At 48.0% G+C, this 17,244-nt stretch overlaps 2 protein-coding genes across 3 annotated transcripts in view; both read right to left on the reverse strand.

Annotated features, from left to right (window-relative positions):
• Positions 1-285: 285 nt before the first annotated feature.
• SLC35D3 (solute carrier family 35 member D3) lies at positions 286-4,025 on the reverse strand. Its single transcript, XM_037843420.1, has 2 exons — positions 3,078-4,025; positions 286-2,158 (listed from the first exon to the last, which is right to left on the reverse strand). The coding sequence occupies exons 1-2, from the start codon at positions 3,538-3,540 to the stop codon at positions 1,329-1,331; spliced, it is 1,293 nt and encodes a 430-aa protein (XP_037699348.1). The 5' UTR covers positions 3,541-4,025; the 3' UTR covers positions 286-1,328.
• A 2,442-nt stretch (positions 4,026-6,467) lies between these two features.
• Positions 6,468-17,244, reverse strand: part of PEX7 (peroxisomal biogenesis factor 7) — a 103,013-nt gene continuing 92,236 nt past the window's right edge. Inside the window, exons 10-11 of one of the 2 annotated variants that reach the window (XR_005217921.1) lie at positions 9,074-11,138; positions 6,468-8,091 (exon numbers count right to left, since the gene is read on the reverse strand). Coding sequence is in view for 1 of the 2 variants with exons in the window: in XM_037843421.1 (XP_037699349.1) it covers positions 11,070-11,138 (69 nt within the window). In the remaining variant the exon portion in view is untranslated. Of the gene's footprint in view, positions 8,092-8,247; positions 11,139-17,244 lie in introns of those variants that run through there. The other variant, XM_037843421.1, reaches the window with a different exon arrangement.

A 17,244-nucleotide genomic window follows, 5' to 3' on the forward strand; every position in this document is an offset into this window, starting at 1 on the left:
CACGAATATGAAGTAATAAAGTAAAAAAAAAAAAAAAAAAGGGAAGGAAGAAATGATGTTTCTGCAAAGCCGTGCATCCTATATTATATCTCAAACTCCATATAAATGGCAATCTGGTGTACATGGCTTGAAGGCCATGTGAGGCAGTGTTTTGTCTTCCTTTGTAACAATTTCCTTCACTGGAAAATGAGAGTGTTTTGTTGTTGTTGCTGCTGTTGTTCTTGGTTTAAACCAAACTGCCATGTTTATTTCGGAAGGTCACCAATGCTGTGTGTATGATACCAGATACTGTACATCACTCACTGCAGACAAACAAAGAATACGGCAACAAGGGAACTTAAATGTGTCTCAAACAAATTTGCAACAACATTATCTTTTAACAGATAGACTCATACTTTATTTTGGCAAATTTAATATAGAAAAATATCATAATGTGAATATAGCTGTTACTCTTTTTTGTGGCATGGTTTGGGGTGAGCAGTGCAAGTTGAGAGAGAGTCTACTTTTCAGAATAGTCTTTCTTCTGGCTGGACTTCAGTTAATACCGATTAGATTTCAACCCTTGCTTTTGCTTGGAAGAATGTTGGACCCAGTAAAAGTGGTTTTAAAAGGTCATGGCCTTCAATAATAAATATTACAAAGCAATGAACTAAAACAACATCGAAAATATTCTTATAATTAATAAAAGTAAACATTAAACTTCAGGATTAATGCTCAGAACTCATATTTTCAAATAGCTTTAACATTTTTCTACCAATATATACTAGAGTAGTAGAGCACACATTTTAAAAACAAGTGAAAAAAAATTAAACATTTCAGATTAACTGTAACAGTAGACATCAATTCAGTATATTTATATGCAACATCATTCATTATATGCAACAATATACTCTTTTTCCAGCTGGCGATCAAAACGGTAGTTCTGTCATCAAAAATGTCCCCTGAATGTAATTCCCGAGTTTATTCAGTGCTGCCATAATTTCTACTCTCCGTCTTTGGAGGGGGGTACTTGGACGACCCTTGGTACATGCAGATATTCGGTTATGTTTATAAAGACAGGAAATAAATGTGCCAGGATCTGAAGCTGAAGCCACTGCCTTGTTTTAAGGACTTTCACATCCTTTTGTCTCTGTGATGCCTCAGGTAAGGTCACCCTCAATAATTCACTCAGGTGCTCATTGTGCTCCCGGAAGTCCCTGCAGCTTTTTTCTTTGCTTTCCCTTCCCCAGTCCTCAACTCCCAAACTGGGCAGACGCTCATCAAAACACCTGTTACCTGTAACACATGAAACGAGTGCCTGTACAGATGGCCATACATGCACCTCCCCTTCAAGGGCTGGGTAACTCCTCGTTTTCTATCAAATAATCCTTCTTCATATACTTGGTCCCCCTAACTAATCTCCACACCCCGAGATAAGCATCTTTTAATGACCTCTTGCTCACTTCTTCGGCGCCGGCTGGGATCTGTGCGCTCCTGGCCTCCAGCAGAACTCCCCTGGGGCTGCCCCTCGCCGCCGGCCCAGTCTGCCGACCCGAGCCACCTGTCGCCTCCCCACCCTCTGCACCTCCGTTTCCGCCCTCCCCGGGCAGCTCCTCCATGAGGAATGGCAGCTGGCCTCCACCTGGCTGCGCCCCCTCGCCCCCTGGCTGCGTCTCCAGGTCCTCGTAGGTGCTTTGCTTTCGCGTCTCCATGAATTTGGCCACACAGTAAATGATGGAGCCCAGGGTGTTCACCACGACGCCGGCGATGAACAGGGAGGTGGGCTCCACGTCGCTGAAGGCCACCATGCCCACGGTGATGGTGGCGATGCTCTTGACCACGCCCACGAAGCTGGTGGTCACAGCCGAGTTGATGTAGGTGCAGTGCAGCGTGGTGAAGTTCATGGCGCAGCCGATCAGGATGCAGGCCACGAAGATGCAGACCATGGCCGGGTCCCTCCAGCCAGGGAAGGCCCAGGCGTGGATGGAGTCGGTGCTGGCGAAGGAGCAGACGACGAGCAGCGGGGTGGCGGAGACGGCGATGACGTACTGCGCCGTGAGCGGCCCGTGCTCGGTGTCGGCGCTCGCCTTCTGGATGAGCACCAGGTAGGCGGCGTGCACCAGCACGGCCAGCACGCCCGTCACGTACCCGATGGGGTCGCCTGTCAGGTCGCCGGCTCCTGGAGCGCACGCGGGAGGGCCGCGGAGCCGGGACAGGGAGGAAAAAGAGAGAAGACACGGCGTGGGCGCGGGTGGGCATCCGCTGGGGCGACGCGTCGGGCTGGCGGGGATTCGGGGTCGCGCCCTCGCTCTGCCCACCGAGCTCCCCTGTGGCGAGCACCTTCTCCCCGCGCTGGGCCTCCGGGTGTAGACGCGCAAGCCGAGCCGGCCCAACGCCCAGTGTGATCCAGAAGGAGAGGCGCCTGCCCTGCCACAGCCCGGGGCCCCCTTCTACTCAGGCCACCACAGAGGCCCGGGGAGCGCAGGTGCCCTCGGGGACGGCGGGAGGGAGGAGAGGCCCCCCACTCTCACATGGCCCGCCCAGCCCGACCCGCACGTGGCTCCTGGTGGGTCCCCTCGGCCTGCGCCCTCAGCCCCCGCGCGGCGCAGCGAGCCCCCCAGCTCCCCCACCCCCCATACCCCGCCGTCTGAGCCGCGCTCCCCACTCCCCACCCAAGCCCGGCGCCAAGTTCACGGCCCCTTCCTGACGGCGGGGTCTGGGTTGGTGGACGCCCGGAGGAAGGAAGGGGCGCAGGAGAGACCACGAGGGGCGGAAAGGGTGATCGTGGGTGAAGCGGGGCGGGGGTCGGAGCCAGGGCAATGGCGGGAGACAGGAGAGGAGGAGGGTGCAGAACTGAAAGAGGAGACCCGAGCGCCGCGGAAGGCACTGCGGGGTCCCCGTTGTCGGATTGGCGAGCCGAGCCACTCTGGGCCAAAATCTCCCCATCGGGAAGCGCAGGCGTTGCACTAAGTACACCCCCACTCCCCGCCCCGAGCTGGAAGCGAGGGCGCTGCACTCAGTGACCCCCCACACACACACCTGGAAGCGAGGGAGCGGCACCAAGTGGGCGGGCTGGGGTGGGCGCAGAGCCCGCTCACCTGCCAGGGCTGCGCCGCAGGTGGTGATGAGCACGGCGGCCAGCACCCCCGGCGAGGGCGCGCCGTTCCTGAGCACCAGGACGCCGATGAGCATAGTGACCAGGGGCAGGCAGCGCTTGAAGACCACGTACATGGGCAGGCTGAGGCCGCGCAGCGACCAGAGCGTGAGGCTGGACTGCAGCGTGGAGAGCACGGCGACCCCCGCGAAGGAGCGCGCCAGGCGCAGGCCGAAGGGGGGCACGGCCACCAGCCCCAGGCGCCGCAGCAGCTCGAGGCTCAGCGCCGCGGTGGAGCTGGTCAGGCACTGCACCAGCGTCAGGAAGGAGAACTGGTAGCGGCTGATGAGGAACTTGAGCAGGATGTTGAGCGAGCCCGAGAAGACGCCGTGTGCGATGGCCACCGAGATGCCCAGCACGCGGCCCCGGCACAGCTGCCGCATCGCGCCGGCCCCTCTGCACCCCATGGGCGGCGGCGCTCGCGGACCGCGGGAGGAGCGCGGGGCGCGGGGCTGGGGGCGCCCGCCCAGCGCCGCGGAGAGGGCAGGGGGCGCGGGTCGGCTGCGGGGGACAGCCGCAGCTAGGCGTCCTCGCGGCTGGGCGGCTCCGTGTCCGACTGGCCCGCCGCTCCCGGGAGGTAGGGACAGGGGCGGGGGACTCCGAAAAGTGGCGGGTGGGGGGGCTGGCCCGAGAGGAGTGGCGGGAATCCTGGCGACAGCGATGTGTAAGTAGGTGACGAGCGCGGTGGGTGGCGTTCCGCGCGCTGTCCCCGTCAGGAAGACGCTCTGCAGCCGGGACTGGGCGCGGGGCAGAGGGGCGCGGGCTCGGGGAGGCCGGGACCCCAGCGGAGGAGGATTTTAGGGACTTCCGCGCCCCTTGTTGCACCGCTTATTGGTCGCAACAAGTGACGGCGTCCAAGTCACTACCCCCACCCACGCCGCCCCCGTCCCCAGTGCTGCGGCGGCCTCGCCACCCCTGGTCCCTCCCGGAGCAGTCGCGGGGATTCGTCCAGCCGCGGGCCAAGGAGGTGGAGCCGGTCGGGATCCGCGGGGCTCCCCGACGCCCAGACAAAGGGGGAGGCCGCGGCCCAGGCCTCTGGGTGCACCTTGGGGGCCGCAGGCTGCAGCCCTTGGGCGCGCCTCTCGCGAGGGCCCTGGGGCCGCGTGGGCGCTGGGGCGCCTCCCCGGGCACCGGGACCCGGCGAGCGGGGAAGGAGGCACACGCTGGCAGTGAGACAATGGGGGGGGCGTTCAAGCCAAGGAGCAGAAACAAGGTGCTTGGCGCCAGGTGGGTGAGTCCCGAGGAGCGCGGGGGCGGCCGCGGCCCGAGGGGACGGCGCGGGGGTCAGAACCCCGGGCCTCACCCAGCCCCGCGGCGACTGGGCGTCGCGTCCTCCGGATCCCAGGGAGCTGGCCGGCGGCGGCCGCTTTGCAGAGCAGACCCGAGGGGCCTGCGCCATCCCCACCGTTCCCCGCCCGGGTCCGGGCCCGGTAGGACTGGGAACTGTTTGCTTCCACCTGGTTAAGAGCCAAAGGAAATTATTTTCTGCGGGAGCAAGACCTCAGAGCCCTTTGATCTGAATTCAGTTCCCGGGGAAGGAATCCGCACCCGGAGGTAACTCAGCAGCCGAGGGGTTCGCTCAGCTGACGTCCTCGCTAAGCTCCAGGCACCGTTTAATTTGCGCGCTACTTGAAATTATGGCCGGGGCCGGGGTTTGGGGACGAGCCGCAAAATTGGCGGGGCCGCCCTCCCTCTCTCCTTCGTTCAGTGCCTGCCGTTGGCTTCTCTTGGCCACCTGCCCGTCGGGGCCCCGGTCCCCTAAGCTTTAAACGCGGCGCCCCCGGAGCTAACACTCAGGACCCGTTTCTCTAGCGCGTCCGCCGCTTATCCCCATCTGTGTGCCGGACCCGACACTTCCCGCCCAGGTGTTGAAGCCGTGATTGTTCTTACCGCAAGTGAAAAGTAAAAAGTAAAAACATACAGCAGGTCCAGCAGCGTCCCCAGGACCCTCCTCGGGCCAGCTCTGGCTGGTGGGTGCTCGCTTTGGTGGGAAGAGCTCGTCTCAACCAGCCCCACAGCTCCTGCACCCCGCACCTGGTAGGGCCATCCCCACTTCCCCAAAGTGAGCCTTCAAGAAAATGTTTGCAAAGGGTCCCCTGTGCCAACTTTCCAGGAAAAACTCTGGAAAACACACTGAAAACATGTGCTTCCTGTTCCCCAGGGAACTCTTGGTTTGTTTCTAAAAGTTGCGGTTACCCACGATGGCTATTTCAGGGACTCTGTTTTTGAAGAGTTGACATCATTTCTCTAGTATATAATGAGGTCTGAAGCAGCAGTTCAAAGAATGTCTCTGTGTGTGGTATGAGTGTATATTCAAAATATACTCCAATTTTTAAAAATCTTTGAAAAGTAACTTAAAGACATCAGCAAGCAACAGAGTTCTGCTTCTGGGGACCACTGCAATTAAAGGATGGTTGCTTTAAGCCATCTTAAGTGACTATCATAAAGAATTGTTTGCCGGGACTTAGTTTTGGAATGATTCATTTCTGTCAGCAATTATAATTGCTCATTTGTGATACTAATGTTGGGTACAAGATTTGGGGCTGATTCAGCTATTTCACCCCTCCCATTTAGGCAAGAAAATTTCGCTTGATTTTGAAACGTACACTAACACAAAACAGAATATATTTTCTCCATTACTTATTGCAAATAATTGTTTTGCCGTTAGGGTTTTCATTATTATTATTTAAAAATGTTTAATACCATTTCCCACACAACCAGTTACTAGATAAGCATTTAAAGAAAAATGGTGGTGGGGGGGGGGGAAATGAGTACTATGTTTAATAAGGTTAATTGAACCAGAAAGGTCAATGTGAAAGTTAAATAGCTATTTGACCTACTGGAATCAAGGTACGAATGTCTAGACTCAGGCTCTGCTCTTTGGAGCCCCTCAATAAATGTTAATGGCATTAAATAAAGCCTTTAGTTCATTCATTCATTCAGCAAACATATAGAACAAGTATTTTGTGCCAGACAGTCTGTTAGCCAGAGAAGATTCAAAGATGAGCATGCATTTTTGTCCTCACGGTTCACAGGAGGGGGTGAGGCAATACATACTATGATGCTAATGAAATACTGGGGTCATGTGGCAGGAAATGGGAGACAGGGATGCAAAGAAGAGGGCAATTAAATCAGCTTGAGAGGAAATCAGAGGCGGCTTCCTGGAGGAGGAAATAAAGACTTTAGGGAAAATTTTACCCATCTTTATTATTTTTAATTGTAAAAGTACCACTGGCATAGTATATAAAAGGAGAACACACTTGACAAATAACTGTGGACATGGTATCTTCATTATCCCCACCCCCACTCACACACCCACCCACCTCATCAGGCAGTGCTTGCTACTATGGAGAGTTTGGTTGGAACTTTTCAGGCTCCTCTGTGTGTGTGTGTGTGTGTTTATTCGTTTATACACACATACACCTCCCTCCACCTCTGTTTTTAAGCAAAATTAGGATTCCATACACATTTGTCTGTAATATGCTATTTTTAACAGTATATCATGGCAGCCAGCCTCCAAGATGGCTCCCCATTGGTTTCCTGCCTCTGGTCCTCACTCCTGTGTTAGCCCACCCACACTGTCCTCGGTGCGTGTGGACAGTAGATAGAACATGGAGAAGTGATGGTACGTTGACTCTGATGTTAGATTATAAGAGACAGAGGCTTTCTTCTTGGATTTCTCTCTCTCAGATCACTTAGTCTGGGGGAAGCCAGAGGCTGTGTTTTGGGGACACTCAGCCTGGAGAGAGTCCTGTATCGTGAGAAAGTGAGGCCTGCCCCAAACCATGGATGTGGCCCCAGTTTAGTCTGAAAAGACAGCAGCCCCCGCAGACAGGCTGACAGCAACCTCATGAGAGACCCAGAGTCAGAACCCCCAGCTGTGCCATTCCCAGATTCCTGACTCATAGAAACTGAAAGATAATAAACATTTGTTCTTTTAAGCTGCTAAGTTTGGTGTGATTTGTTATGCAGCAATAGGTAACTAATACACATATCAAGAACAATGGGGTGAGTTCAATGTCAGGACACACAGCTCTCTTTCTTTTAAAGGACTATTTTAAAGTATAGCCTTTAGGAATTTAGGTTATTGCCAAAAAAGGTTTTAATGAATGTTCTTGGACATTTATTTTTACCCATTTCTAAAAGTACTGTTTTGGGGAGGGGCAGGGAATCCTAAAAGTGAAACTGCTGGGTAAAAAGGTACTTCTAAATCTTGATTCATTACCAAACTGCCTTCTGAAAAGGTGTATAGCAGTGCCCTCACTTTGACCAATACTGGATATTACTGATATTTAAATTTTTTACCAAACTAATAAGACAAAAAGTGGGATCTCACTTTAATTTGCATTTCCTTATCATCCGTGAGACAAAGTCTGTCTGAGCATCATTTTGAAGTGTATTAAGCATTTGCATTTCTACTTCTGTGAGATGTTTACTGGGGTGTTAATCATGTTACAGATTTTGCAAATATATCCTCCCAATAGCTTGTCTTTTAACTTTGCAAATGGCATGTTGTGCTATTTTAAATTTTGTGTGCTGTCAATCTCTTTCTTTAGTCATGTCCTGTGGGGAAGTGACTTGTAAATGATGGGTAAGGATTTGCCAAGATCAGGGCAATCCAGGCACATGGACTGGCTTGAGCATGGATAGAGAGATGAAAACCTGCGTTATTTCCCCGGGGAGCTGGCGAGCAGGCTGGTGCTGCTGGAGCACCAAGTGCAGGGCAGAGAGCAGAGACGGAAGGCAGCGGAATAAGGCAGGAGCTGACCCCCGAAGGACCCTGGCTGCCTGGCCCGGGAGTGTGAACTCTTTCCTGGAGGCAGTCCTCTCAGCAGAGGAAGGTTTTACACCGAAATTGATGTAATCACAGGGCGTGTGAGGTCAGTCTCTGGCAGCTGTGCCGAGGAGGTGGCTCTGAGGACGCTGGACCGGAACCTGACATGCCACTCAGGAAGCTGCTGAAAACCAGAGAAACACACACAATGGTTTGCTCAGGCGGGAGGTGGGGGGTTCGCTCGGGTGGGCGGTGGGGGGTTCAGGGGAAGAGACAGAATGCAGATGCACCTGGGGGGGTCAAGGGACAGGTCGGCAAGACCTACTGAATGTGGGTGGCGTGGAGAGGAGGGAGAAGGGAAGGAGCAGGGTGACGCTCGGGTCTGTAGCTGGAGCGCTGGATGAAAGGCAGGTGCAGGAGGAGGAGCAGGTTTCGTGGGCATGATGAGGCTGACTGGAACAAAATGGGAGCGAAACCCTGTGTGAGGCCCACGGGAGGAAGGCTGGAAAGCAGGCTTGGGAGGATGGGTGCATTTATGGAAGTGAAATCCATTAACTGGATTAGCTCATGCGGGGAGAGGCTTGCTAAGTAAGAAATTAATGAGAGCTCATTTCTGGAAGAGCAGGATTACAGCGAGGATATAGAGTTAGGAGCTGCCCACGGCCTGGCCCTCCCTTGCGGGGATGGACCTGTGTGGGCCACCCCAGGGCCGGGGCAGCTTCTTAGCTCTCCAGATTCAGACTCTCCATTCTGTCAGTTCTCTCGGGAATGGTCAGGATCTAATCACCAAGGAGTTTAAAATCTTGACTGTTTCTCACGAGTAAGTTCTGGTATTCTGAACGCGAGGCCATGTGGCCATTACATGGGTTTGGCTTCAATCCTACCAGACTTCAAGTTCCAGCTCTGTGACTTCCTGGCTATCGTGACTCCTGAGGGCCTTGGTCATCTTGTCTGGAAAACCAGGAGGGCACCTTGCAGCGACATTAGAGAGATGAAAAAGGCTAACATCTACCAAGCCTCTCACTGGGCATCTGGCTCATGGAAGATGCTCAGTGCCGGCAAGGCCCTCTCCTCCCTTCCCTCTGGGCTGTTCTGTCACCACGGCAGGGGCCTGGGGAGGCTGACTCAGGGCTCAGTGGCTGGGACACAAATGCTGATTCTCCTACCCCAAGGGGGATAACAGGTTGTCCTCTGAAGCCCAGGAGCTGCTTAGCTTGTCAGCTACCAGGAACTGGAAACGCCCAGGGATTCTCTTTCAGGAGGAAATCCAGCTCCCTTTCTCCTGGTTTTCCAATTCAACTCGGGAAACCAACTCGATCCGGGTCACCCACACATTTCAGACTTGCAGACTCCATGGAGCTGGGGTAAGGATTGTGCAGCCAGTGTTCTAAACACCTCTGACATCCCTGACTGAAACGGAAGAAATTGAGGGAGATGTTGGTTTTTATATCACATGTATTTGTTTCAAAAGATACATGTGTAGTTGTTTTATTAATAAAACCCCTTGCATTCTAGGAGGAAAATGTATGATTCACTGTAAATAGGATCAGGGTTGGGTATGCTAAAAGGTCCATTGTTAATTCTCTGGTGTGGAGAACATGCATTCATGCACTGCGAGCCAGTGTTGACTTCTCACACTCTTGCATGATACCCTTGGCTCCCACCGAGGAAGCAACAAGACACAGCTCTTGGACCTCACGGCTGTGACAACTCCAACCAGCACCTGTTCATTACCATACACTCAGGTGAAGCAGAGCGTCCTCTTTATGGGGCATTGACTGATCTGAGGAGCAAACTCACCCTGAGATCACTCATTCAGTCAACAAGCATTTACTGAGCACCGTCTATGTGCCAGGCCTGGGGCGCAGTCCTTGCCCTCAGGCTGCGGGCACCGAGCGGGGTAGCCGGCCAGCTGTCCCGTTAAGCTGCGAGAAACCTGAACAGCAGGACTTTGGCCCAACCTGCAGCAGATTTTTATGACTTGTGGTACACGTGTTCCAGCCCCACTCCTGGCTCCACTGCATTCTCCTGTGTTCCACCTTTTGACCTACGCTGTCTTGTTTCTGTATTTAGTAAGCTGCCTTAACCTTTTACTGGAATAAATAAACAAAGAAATATGTAAGGTAAGACAATATACATATATTTTAATTTATTTATTCCTCTGATTACTACATGTTGATTTTGCTCTTTAAATATTCTCAAAACCTTATTGAAAAATCAATTACAATTTTTCATTTAATAACATTTTAATTTTATCTGAAAATAAATGTTATGCTAAGTTGCTTTACTAATTTTTCTCTTCTATGCTACTTTTTATAGTCCATCAGCACCTAGAGATTTTTCAAGGAGACATAAGGAGGTAGCAGGAGGGTTTACAGCATTAATTAGGGCAAATTTCAAGGGTAATTGCTAGAAACTGTAGTAGGACCTTTGACTTTTTGCTCAGTGCACAGTTTGTGAAAATTTGATATCTGAGAAGCAGGAAGAGGGAGAACAGAGGGTCATGGGTACAATACATTAAAGATTTGAATAAATATTAAAAACTCTGCTCACAACATCCATATTCTGTGGTGTGGCACCAGCCCTTGAGAGAATCTCATTCATTCTATGCATCAGGCACATAGTAGATGCTCAAGTAACTGCTGAATAAATGCACAAATAAACCTATTCCTGAACCATACAATAGCAATATTACATAGCGTATCATATTCTTATATACAGTATGTTAGATAAAGTCATCTTGTGGGGATGTCATACAGTGATAAAAGATCAAGAGATGCAGTTTTTCATTTTATCAACGGCAGCAATTATATTTTATATTACAAATCACAAAGATGCAATATATCACCATCAATATAATCTACTGATCTCTCATATTTTATCTATTACACGATACGGGAATTCCATTTTAATAGGTATTACAGGCTATACCATAACAGCAGTTATTCCTTAGGATTTTAAGAAAAATTGCCTTATGTACCAGGCTTTAATGGTGAACCAAAGTCTCAATCAGCTGCCTCAAAAAATGATTCTGGGGTAAATTTTAAAAACTTGCAATCTGGATAGCACATAAAAGCCTAAAATCTATGTGATCAACAATTCATTTATCCCGTTACAGCGTCCTTCAGCCACACCCTTAGTTTTGGACTACGGCAGTGTCTTTCAAGCAGGGACAGCAAGGCTAGCAGGGTCGTACACCTTGATCGTTTCATCCCAAGCACAGTCAACCACCTACAAAACAAAAACGAAGCAAGAGGAAGCATAGTTACAGATGCACATGCTCAAAACTGGCAGCAAAAGCCTACATCATCGAGAGTGTAATAGAGCATCCCATAGTAAACCTACCTTTAAACAGGGAGAACATAGGGATACATTTGTGATAAAAGGTCTACTTAAAAATACATTTCAGCAATCATCTTCAATGAGGTGAATTTGCCTACATGGATTCCTATCCCCCTGAGCTACCTGATTCCCTAATTCCAGAAATAAACATTGGAAAGATACAGTCCCATGCTGCAAACAGGCCTCGTGGGGACAGCGATGAAGATCAAGGACAGCTCTGCCCTCTGCTCTTTCCGGACTGGACATGACAGCTGCTCTCCTCGAGATGCCCTGAGTGGGCCTACTTGAACACATGGGCACAGTGTCAGGAGACGTGGCCAAACCGGGCACCGCACTGGCCCTCTTGAAATAAGAGATGCCAGGAGGCAGACTTGGAAGACCAGGCATTCACATCTGAAACACATGTGAATGAAAGCATGAAGGGAAGGAACTGTTTTACAAAGGAAATGCAGTGCTGCAACAGTCTCAGGGCAGAGGTTAATAAGGAAAGTCAAGTGCGTTTCCATATACCAGCAGCAGCAATCAGAAAATGACATTTTAAAACATCATTTACAATAGCATCAAGTAACAACATGTAATAAATTTAACAAAAGATACACACAACTTCCACTAAAAACTACAAAGCACTCCTGGGAGAAATTAAAGAAAGCCTAAATAACTGGGGAAGTACAGGTTCATGGATTGGAAGATTTGATATTGTTAAGATGCCTGTGCTCCCCAAAACAGTTTATAAATGATTCCTAATCCCAGCAGGCCTTTTTACAGAAACTGACAAAGTGCCTTTAAAATTCATGTGGAAATACAGGGGACCTGGAATAGCCAAAAGTATCTTAAAAAAGAACAAAGCTGGAGTTCTTACATCACCTGACTTGGACAACTGGCTTTTGTCAAAAGTGCCAAAACCATTTGATGGGGAAAGGAAAGTGTTTTCAACAAATGTTGCTAGAATAATTGGCTATCCATATGGAAAAACAATGAACCTTGACCTCGACTTCATACCATACACAAAAATTAACTCAAAATGGATCACAGACCTAAATATAAACGCTGAAAGTACAAAACGTTTTAGAAGAAAACCTAGGAGAATATCTTCTCAATTTGGAGGGAAGTAAAGATTAGGTCAAAGAAAGCAATAACTATGAAATTTTTGATAAATTAGTCTTCATCAAATATAAACCTTCTGATCATCAAAAGATAGTTAAGAAAATGAATAAGCAAGCCTACAGAGTGGGAGAAAATATTCACAAAACATAAATCTGACAAAGAAGTTGTATCCAGAATGTATAAAGAACCTCTTGAACTCAATAAAAAGACAGTCCAATTTAAAAATGGGCAAAAGCCTTTAACAATTTACACACACAGACACAAAATGCCACACAGTGGAAATTCAAATAAAAACAACGAGATACCAGTGTATATCCACTGGACTGGCTAAAATGGAGAAGACTGACAATACCAAATGTTGGCAAGGACGTGGAGCAGCTGTGACCCTTGTGCGTGGCTGGCAGAGATGTACTATGATACAGTCACTTTGGAAAACTGGCTGTTTCCTATAAAGTTATACCTATCTTTTGACCCAGCAACTCTACTCCTAGATATTTATCTAAAAGAAATGAAGACATATGTTCACAAAAGGATGTACACAAAAATGTTCATGGCCACTTTATTCACAATGGCCCAAAGCTGGAAATAATTAACATGCCCATGGACAAGAGAAGAGAGAGACAAATGACAGTGAGTTCACAGAACAGAATGCTACTCAGCAATAAAAAGGAAGGGGCCACTGAAATGCACAACATGGGTGAAATCTCAGACATTAAGTTGAACGAAAGAGGCCAGAAATGAGAGTACATACTGCAGATTTACCTTTAGATGAAATTCTAAAACAGGCAAAGCTATCTAAGGTGAAAATAATTACAGCGGTGTTACCTATGTTTGTTTTTCAGATAGAGGTGGGGGTGGTGTGGGGGAGAGACTTCAGGGAAGATGCGAATGTTTTATATGTGGTGGTGTGTGGATTACACAGTGACTCCTGGTTGTCAAAAATGTCCCAAGATTTGTTCACTTCGATGTAAGTAAATTTTACCTAAAAACAGTAAAAATAATAATAATGCTATTAATAATTGGAAGAGAGGTGGGAAGTAAATAGAGGAATAAATGAAACAAGAATGTAAATAACTGTTGAAGTTGAGTAATGCAAGCTTACTTTCTGTATGTTTAGTTTTTGTATGTTTGAAATTTTCTACAAGAAAAGGAAAAGAAAAGAAACACCGTAGGCTCTGAGATGAAGGATGAAGTAGTGAGGGAGAGACTGTGAACGAAGGTAACTTGCACTCACTCCTCCACCCTCTAAAGGGTATGAAAGGTTGAAAGCTGCAAGTGGGAGTAACCAGTCTTGGTTAATCTAATTACTTGGCGGTCATTCACTATCAATATAAGAACCACTTAAATTAATCAGAATTCCTTAGGGTCACACTAATAATATTTTCAGATCAGAATCCAAGATAGAGCACTAGACACCTTGTGGTCAAACTTTTTTATGTTAGTGTTAAAAACCAGACAAGACTCTTAAGGTTTGCTTGTTGCCTGCTTCCTCCTTTCTCCCTGCACAAGGCTCACACGCCCAAATGTGGCCATGCCCTGCCTACCCCTGGGTGCTTGACTTTTTAATTTTTTTTAACAGTTTGATTCACACAGCATACAATCCATCCAAAGTGTACAATAAATGGCTCTCAGTATAATCACAGAGTTATGCATTCAACACCACAATTTGAGAACATTCTCATTGCTCTGAAAAAAAAAAAATCCCATACTTCTTATTCCTCCCTTTTACTGATACTTAACTTTGGGATCATACCTTTGTTACAACTGAAGAAAGAATATTACAATGTCACTGTGAACTATAGTCCTTAGTTTGCATGAACTGTATTTTTTCCCATGGACCACCCTAATATTAACACCTTTTGATAGTGATGTACTTTGTCCCAGGTTATGTAAGAACTTTCTTATATTTGTTCAATTATCAACAGTCATCGTCCACAACGGGTTTCGCCATGTTATACAGTCCTACGTTTTATCCTCTAGCTTCCCTTCTAGTGCTCTTGTCTTCTGACTGATCCCCGCAATGGAAAAGCCTCTCTTCTCCCCTCCCTTCCACCCCCAACTCCAGAGATTCATTTGGAATCAGTTGACCATCACACCCTCCGTGAAGTCATTCCTAACCACCTCCCACTGCCCTGGCCAACCCCTCCTTGGTCCCAAATGGATCCTACAGAGACCCTGTTCCAAAGAACCTAGAACACTTGTCTATAATTATTTATTAATACCTGTGTCTCCATCTCTATGAGGGCACAGCCATGTCTTTTTAGAACATAAACACAACTCAGTATATATTGGCTCAAAGAATGAATTTATAGATTAAGATTTTAAAGATGAACTGTTTCTCATGTCCACACTACAGGAGCAGAGCTGAAGCCAGAACCTGAATCTGTTGCATCTGTCCACTAAAAATAGTGCCTAATAAAAGGAAATCTGACAGTCATTATTACCTAATCCTGCAGGTGTACTCTGTTATACCCTGGGACACAAAGATGATTCTATTAATTTACCCTGGGCTCCTCTAGGTATATTTTTTCCAGTGCTGGGCCTTTCCCTATGCTAGTGTCAACTATCATGGAGAGATGAATCAGAGAAATAAATTTATGCGCCCAGCACAAGGTATCCACAAATCATGTTTCCTGAATCCTTGCTCAGCGCTGTTCAGCCCAGCTTTTTATTTGCTCAGAATTTAGTACAATAACGAACAAATGTCAAGGACACCAAATCAGCAAAGTTTCCTAAATTCATAATTATAAATTAACCAGTAAACACAAAAAAGGGCTAAAACTCCAAGGATACAGAACTGTAAAAAGACTGACTAAAATTAATGCAAATAATATTTCCCATTAATTAATTAAACCCAATCTAGTTCTATAAATTTAAAGCTTACAATAATAATAATAAAAATAAGGTAAAAAAGGCATTTCACTGAACTACAGAGAAGCTCCAGATTCCTGAAAGTTGGCACCAGGCACAGTAAATTCCTGGTCAGGAAGGATCGGGGCCTCCCACGCTCCCTGGGGTCCTCACTCATTATCACCACCACCCACCGCCCTCTGGGGACATGCTTCCCCTTTAATTCTGTGAGTGAGTGTGGACACAGGGCTCTTTCTTAAGGTCCCATAGTACCTATCACGGCCAGCCTGAAAGACAATAAGAGATGACTTTGCTAAAAATAAGTGTTGACCCAAAGATAGAAAACAAAGCAAAATGACGTGAAAATAAATAATTTGTTTTGCAATGAAGCCTCTCCTTCTTTAGCTTGTCAAACAAAGCGAGGGATCCCTCCCAGCACATCCTGCCTCCTCGTGACAAAAGCTACCCTTCCCTCCCATCCTACAAAGACTCCTCAGAGGCCAGGCTCAGGACAGAGGAGAAGGATAAGGGCAGGGTAGCTCCTTCCCCTCAGATGGAAGACCCTCGTTCCCCATTTCGGTCTCCCGAGGACCCGCCCGTGTGCCTGTGACCTGGCTGTCTGCCGACTCGGAAGTCAGCTGAGAGAAGCAGGGTGCCCTTTTGGTGAACGTCGGGCATCGTCTTGGGGACCCCAATGCTTACCCAATTCTCCAGGGCTCTGTGCCCTTCACTCTCCTGGACTGGACTATTTACAACTCTGTACATTATAGAAAACTGACAAAAATGCAAACGGTCCTCATCCATAAAAGGAGCAAATGAGTGTTTTCCTGGGAAATGCAATTGATGCTCCCTCAGGAGATAATTCCAAACATTACATTTTATGCCCCATCGATTTTACCAGTTTTGCACCTATAAGTAAATTCACTTCAGTATCCTTGATTGCCTCTAAGTGTCTGTTCTTTGGTTCCTTTAGGCTAGTTGTAAAATCTTACATCAGTTACACAAATGAGTTAAACAAAATCTTCAAAATGTGTTCATGTTATATTTGCCACAGGGATCATGGCTGCACCATTTTGAAAGTTCTCCACCAGCACGGCCACACAGAGAGGAAGCTTTGCTTGTTGCAACAGGAGAACCATCATTTCTATGGAATGTGATAACCCTTGCTTTCTCATAGGAGCTAACACAGTGAGAAGAGCAGTTTCACTACAAGAACAAACATCATAAAATGGGGGGAAGGGGCAGACTGTTATACCAGAGAAAGAGGTTTATCCAATTGCAAAAACCAGGCATGGCAGTGAGCTATACTCCTCCCTAGCAATGAAGGTGAAAAGGGCAACAATATAAGGTGCACAGCTCCCACTGGCAATTTACCAGTTCACCAGGGGAGATGGAATTGCTAGTACTTGACTATAAGAAGAATATAATATGTATCTCCAATGAAAAAATGCTTCAATGTCATAGGAGTGGTTTTACAAAAGATAAAAAAAAAAGATAACGGCTGCTTTGTTTTTGTTGTTCTTTTTTTCTCAAACCTCAATTGAGTCAAAAGCATTCTATTAAATTACAGCTTCTCCTGTAGGACAGTGGTTCTCAAACTTCAGCAGGCATCAAAACCGCGGGGGCCTTGCTAAGATGCAGACTGCTGGACCCATCTTTGCAACTCTGGTTCCCAAAGTGCCGACCCAGCATCACGGTGAAGTTCGGGAACGATCCACAAGGTCACCTTGACTTCTGCCATCAACTGCAGAGTCTGGGAGTGCGCTCTGGTGTGATAATCCACTGGAAGGACTCAGAACTCACTGAAAGCTGTTATACTCATGATTGTGGTTTATTACAGGGTCAGGGTACAGATTAAAACCAGCCAGGGGGGTGAGGTGCATAGGGCAGACTCCAGGGGCTTCCAAGCAAGGAGTTTCAGCTGTCCTCTCCCAGTGCAGTTAAGGACAGCGTTATTTTTCCAGCAACAATGTGTGATGATAAGCACGGAATGTTGCCAACTGGGAGAGCCTGCCTGAATCTTGACGTCCAGAGCTTTTAT

The sequence above is a fragment of the Choloepus didactylus genome, chromosome 7, assembly GCF_015220235.1.
Source record: "Choloepus didactylus isolate mChoDid1 chromosome 7, mChoDid1.pri, whole genome shotgun sequence".
NCBI classification, from domain to species: Eukaryota; Metazoa; Chordata; class Mammalia; order Pilosa; family Megalonychidae; genus Choloepus; species Choloepus didactylus.

Excerpts from the sequence above, each read along its gene's own strand:
- SLC35D3 (XM_037843420.1), bottom strand. The coding sequence starts at position 3,540 with ATGGGGTGCAGAGGGGCCGGCGCGATGCGGCAGCTGTGCCGGGGCCGC. Across the intron at positions 2,159-3,077 it reads CTGCGGCGCAGCCCTGGCAG|GAGCCGGCGACCTGACAGGC; the intron begins GTGAGCGGGCTC and ends CGTGCGCTCCAG.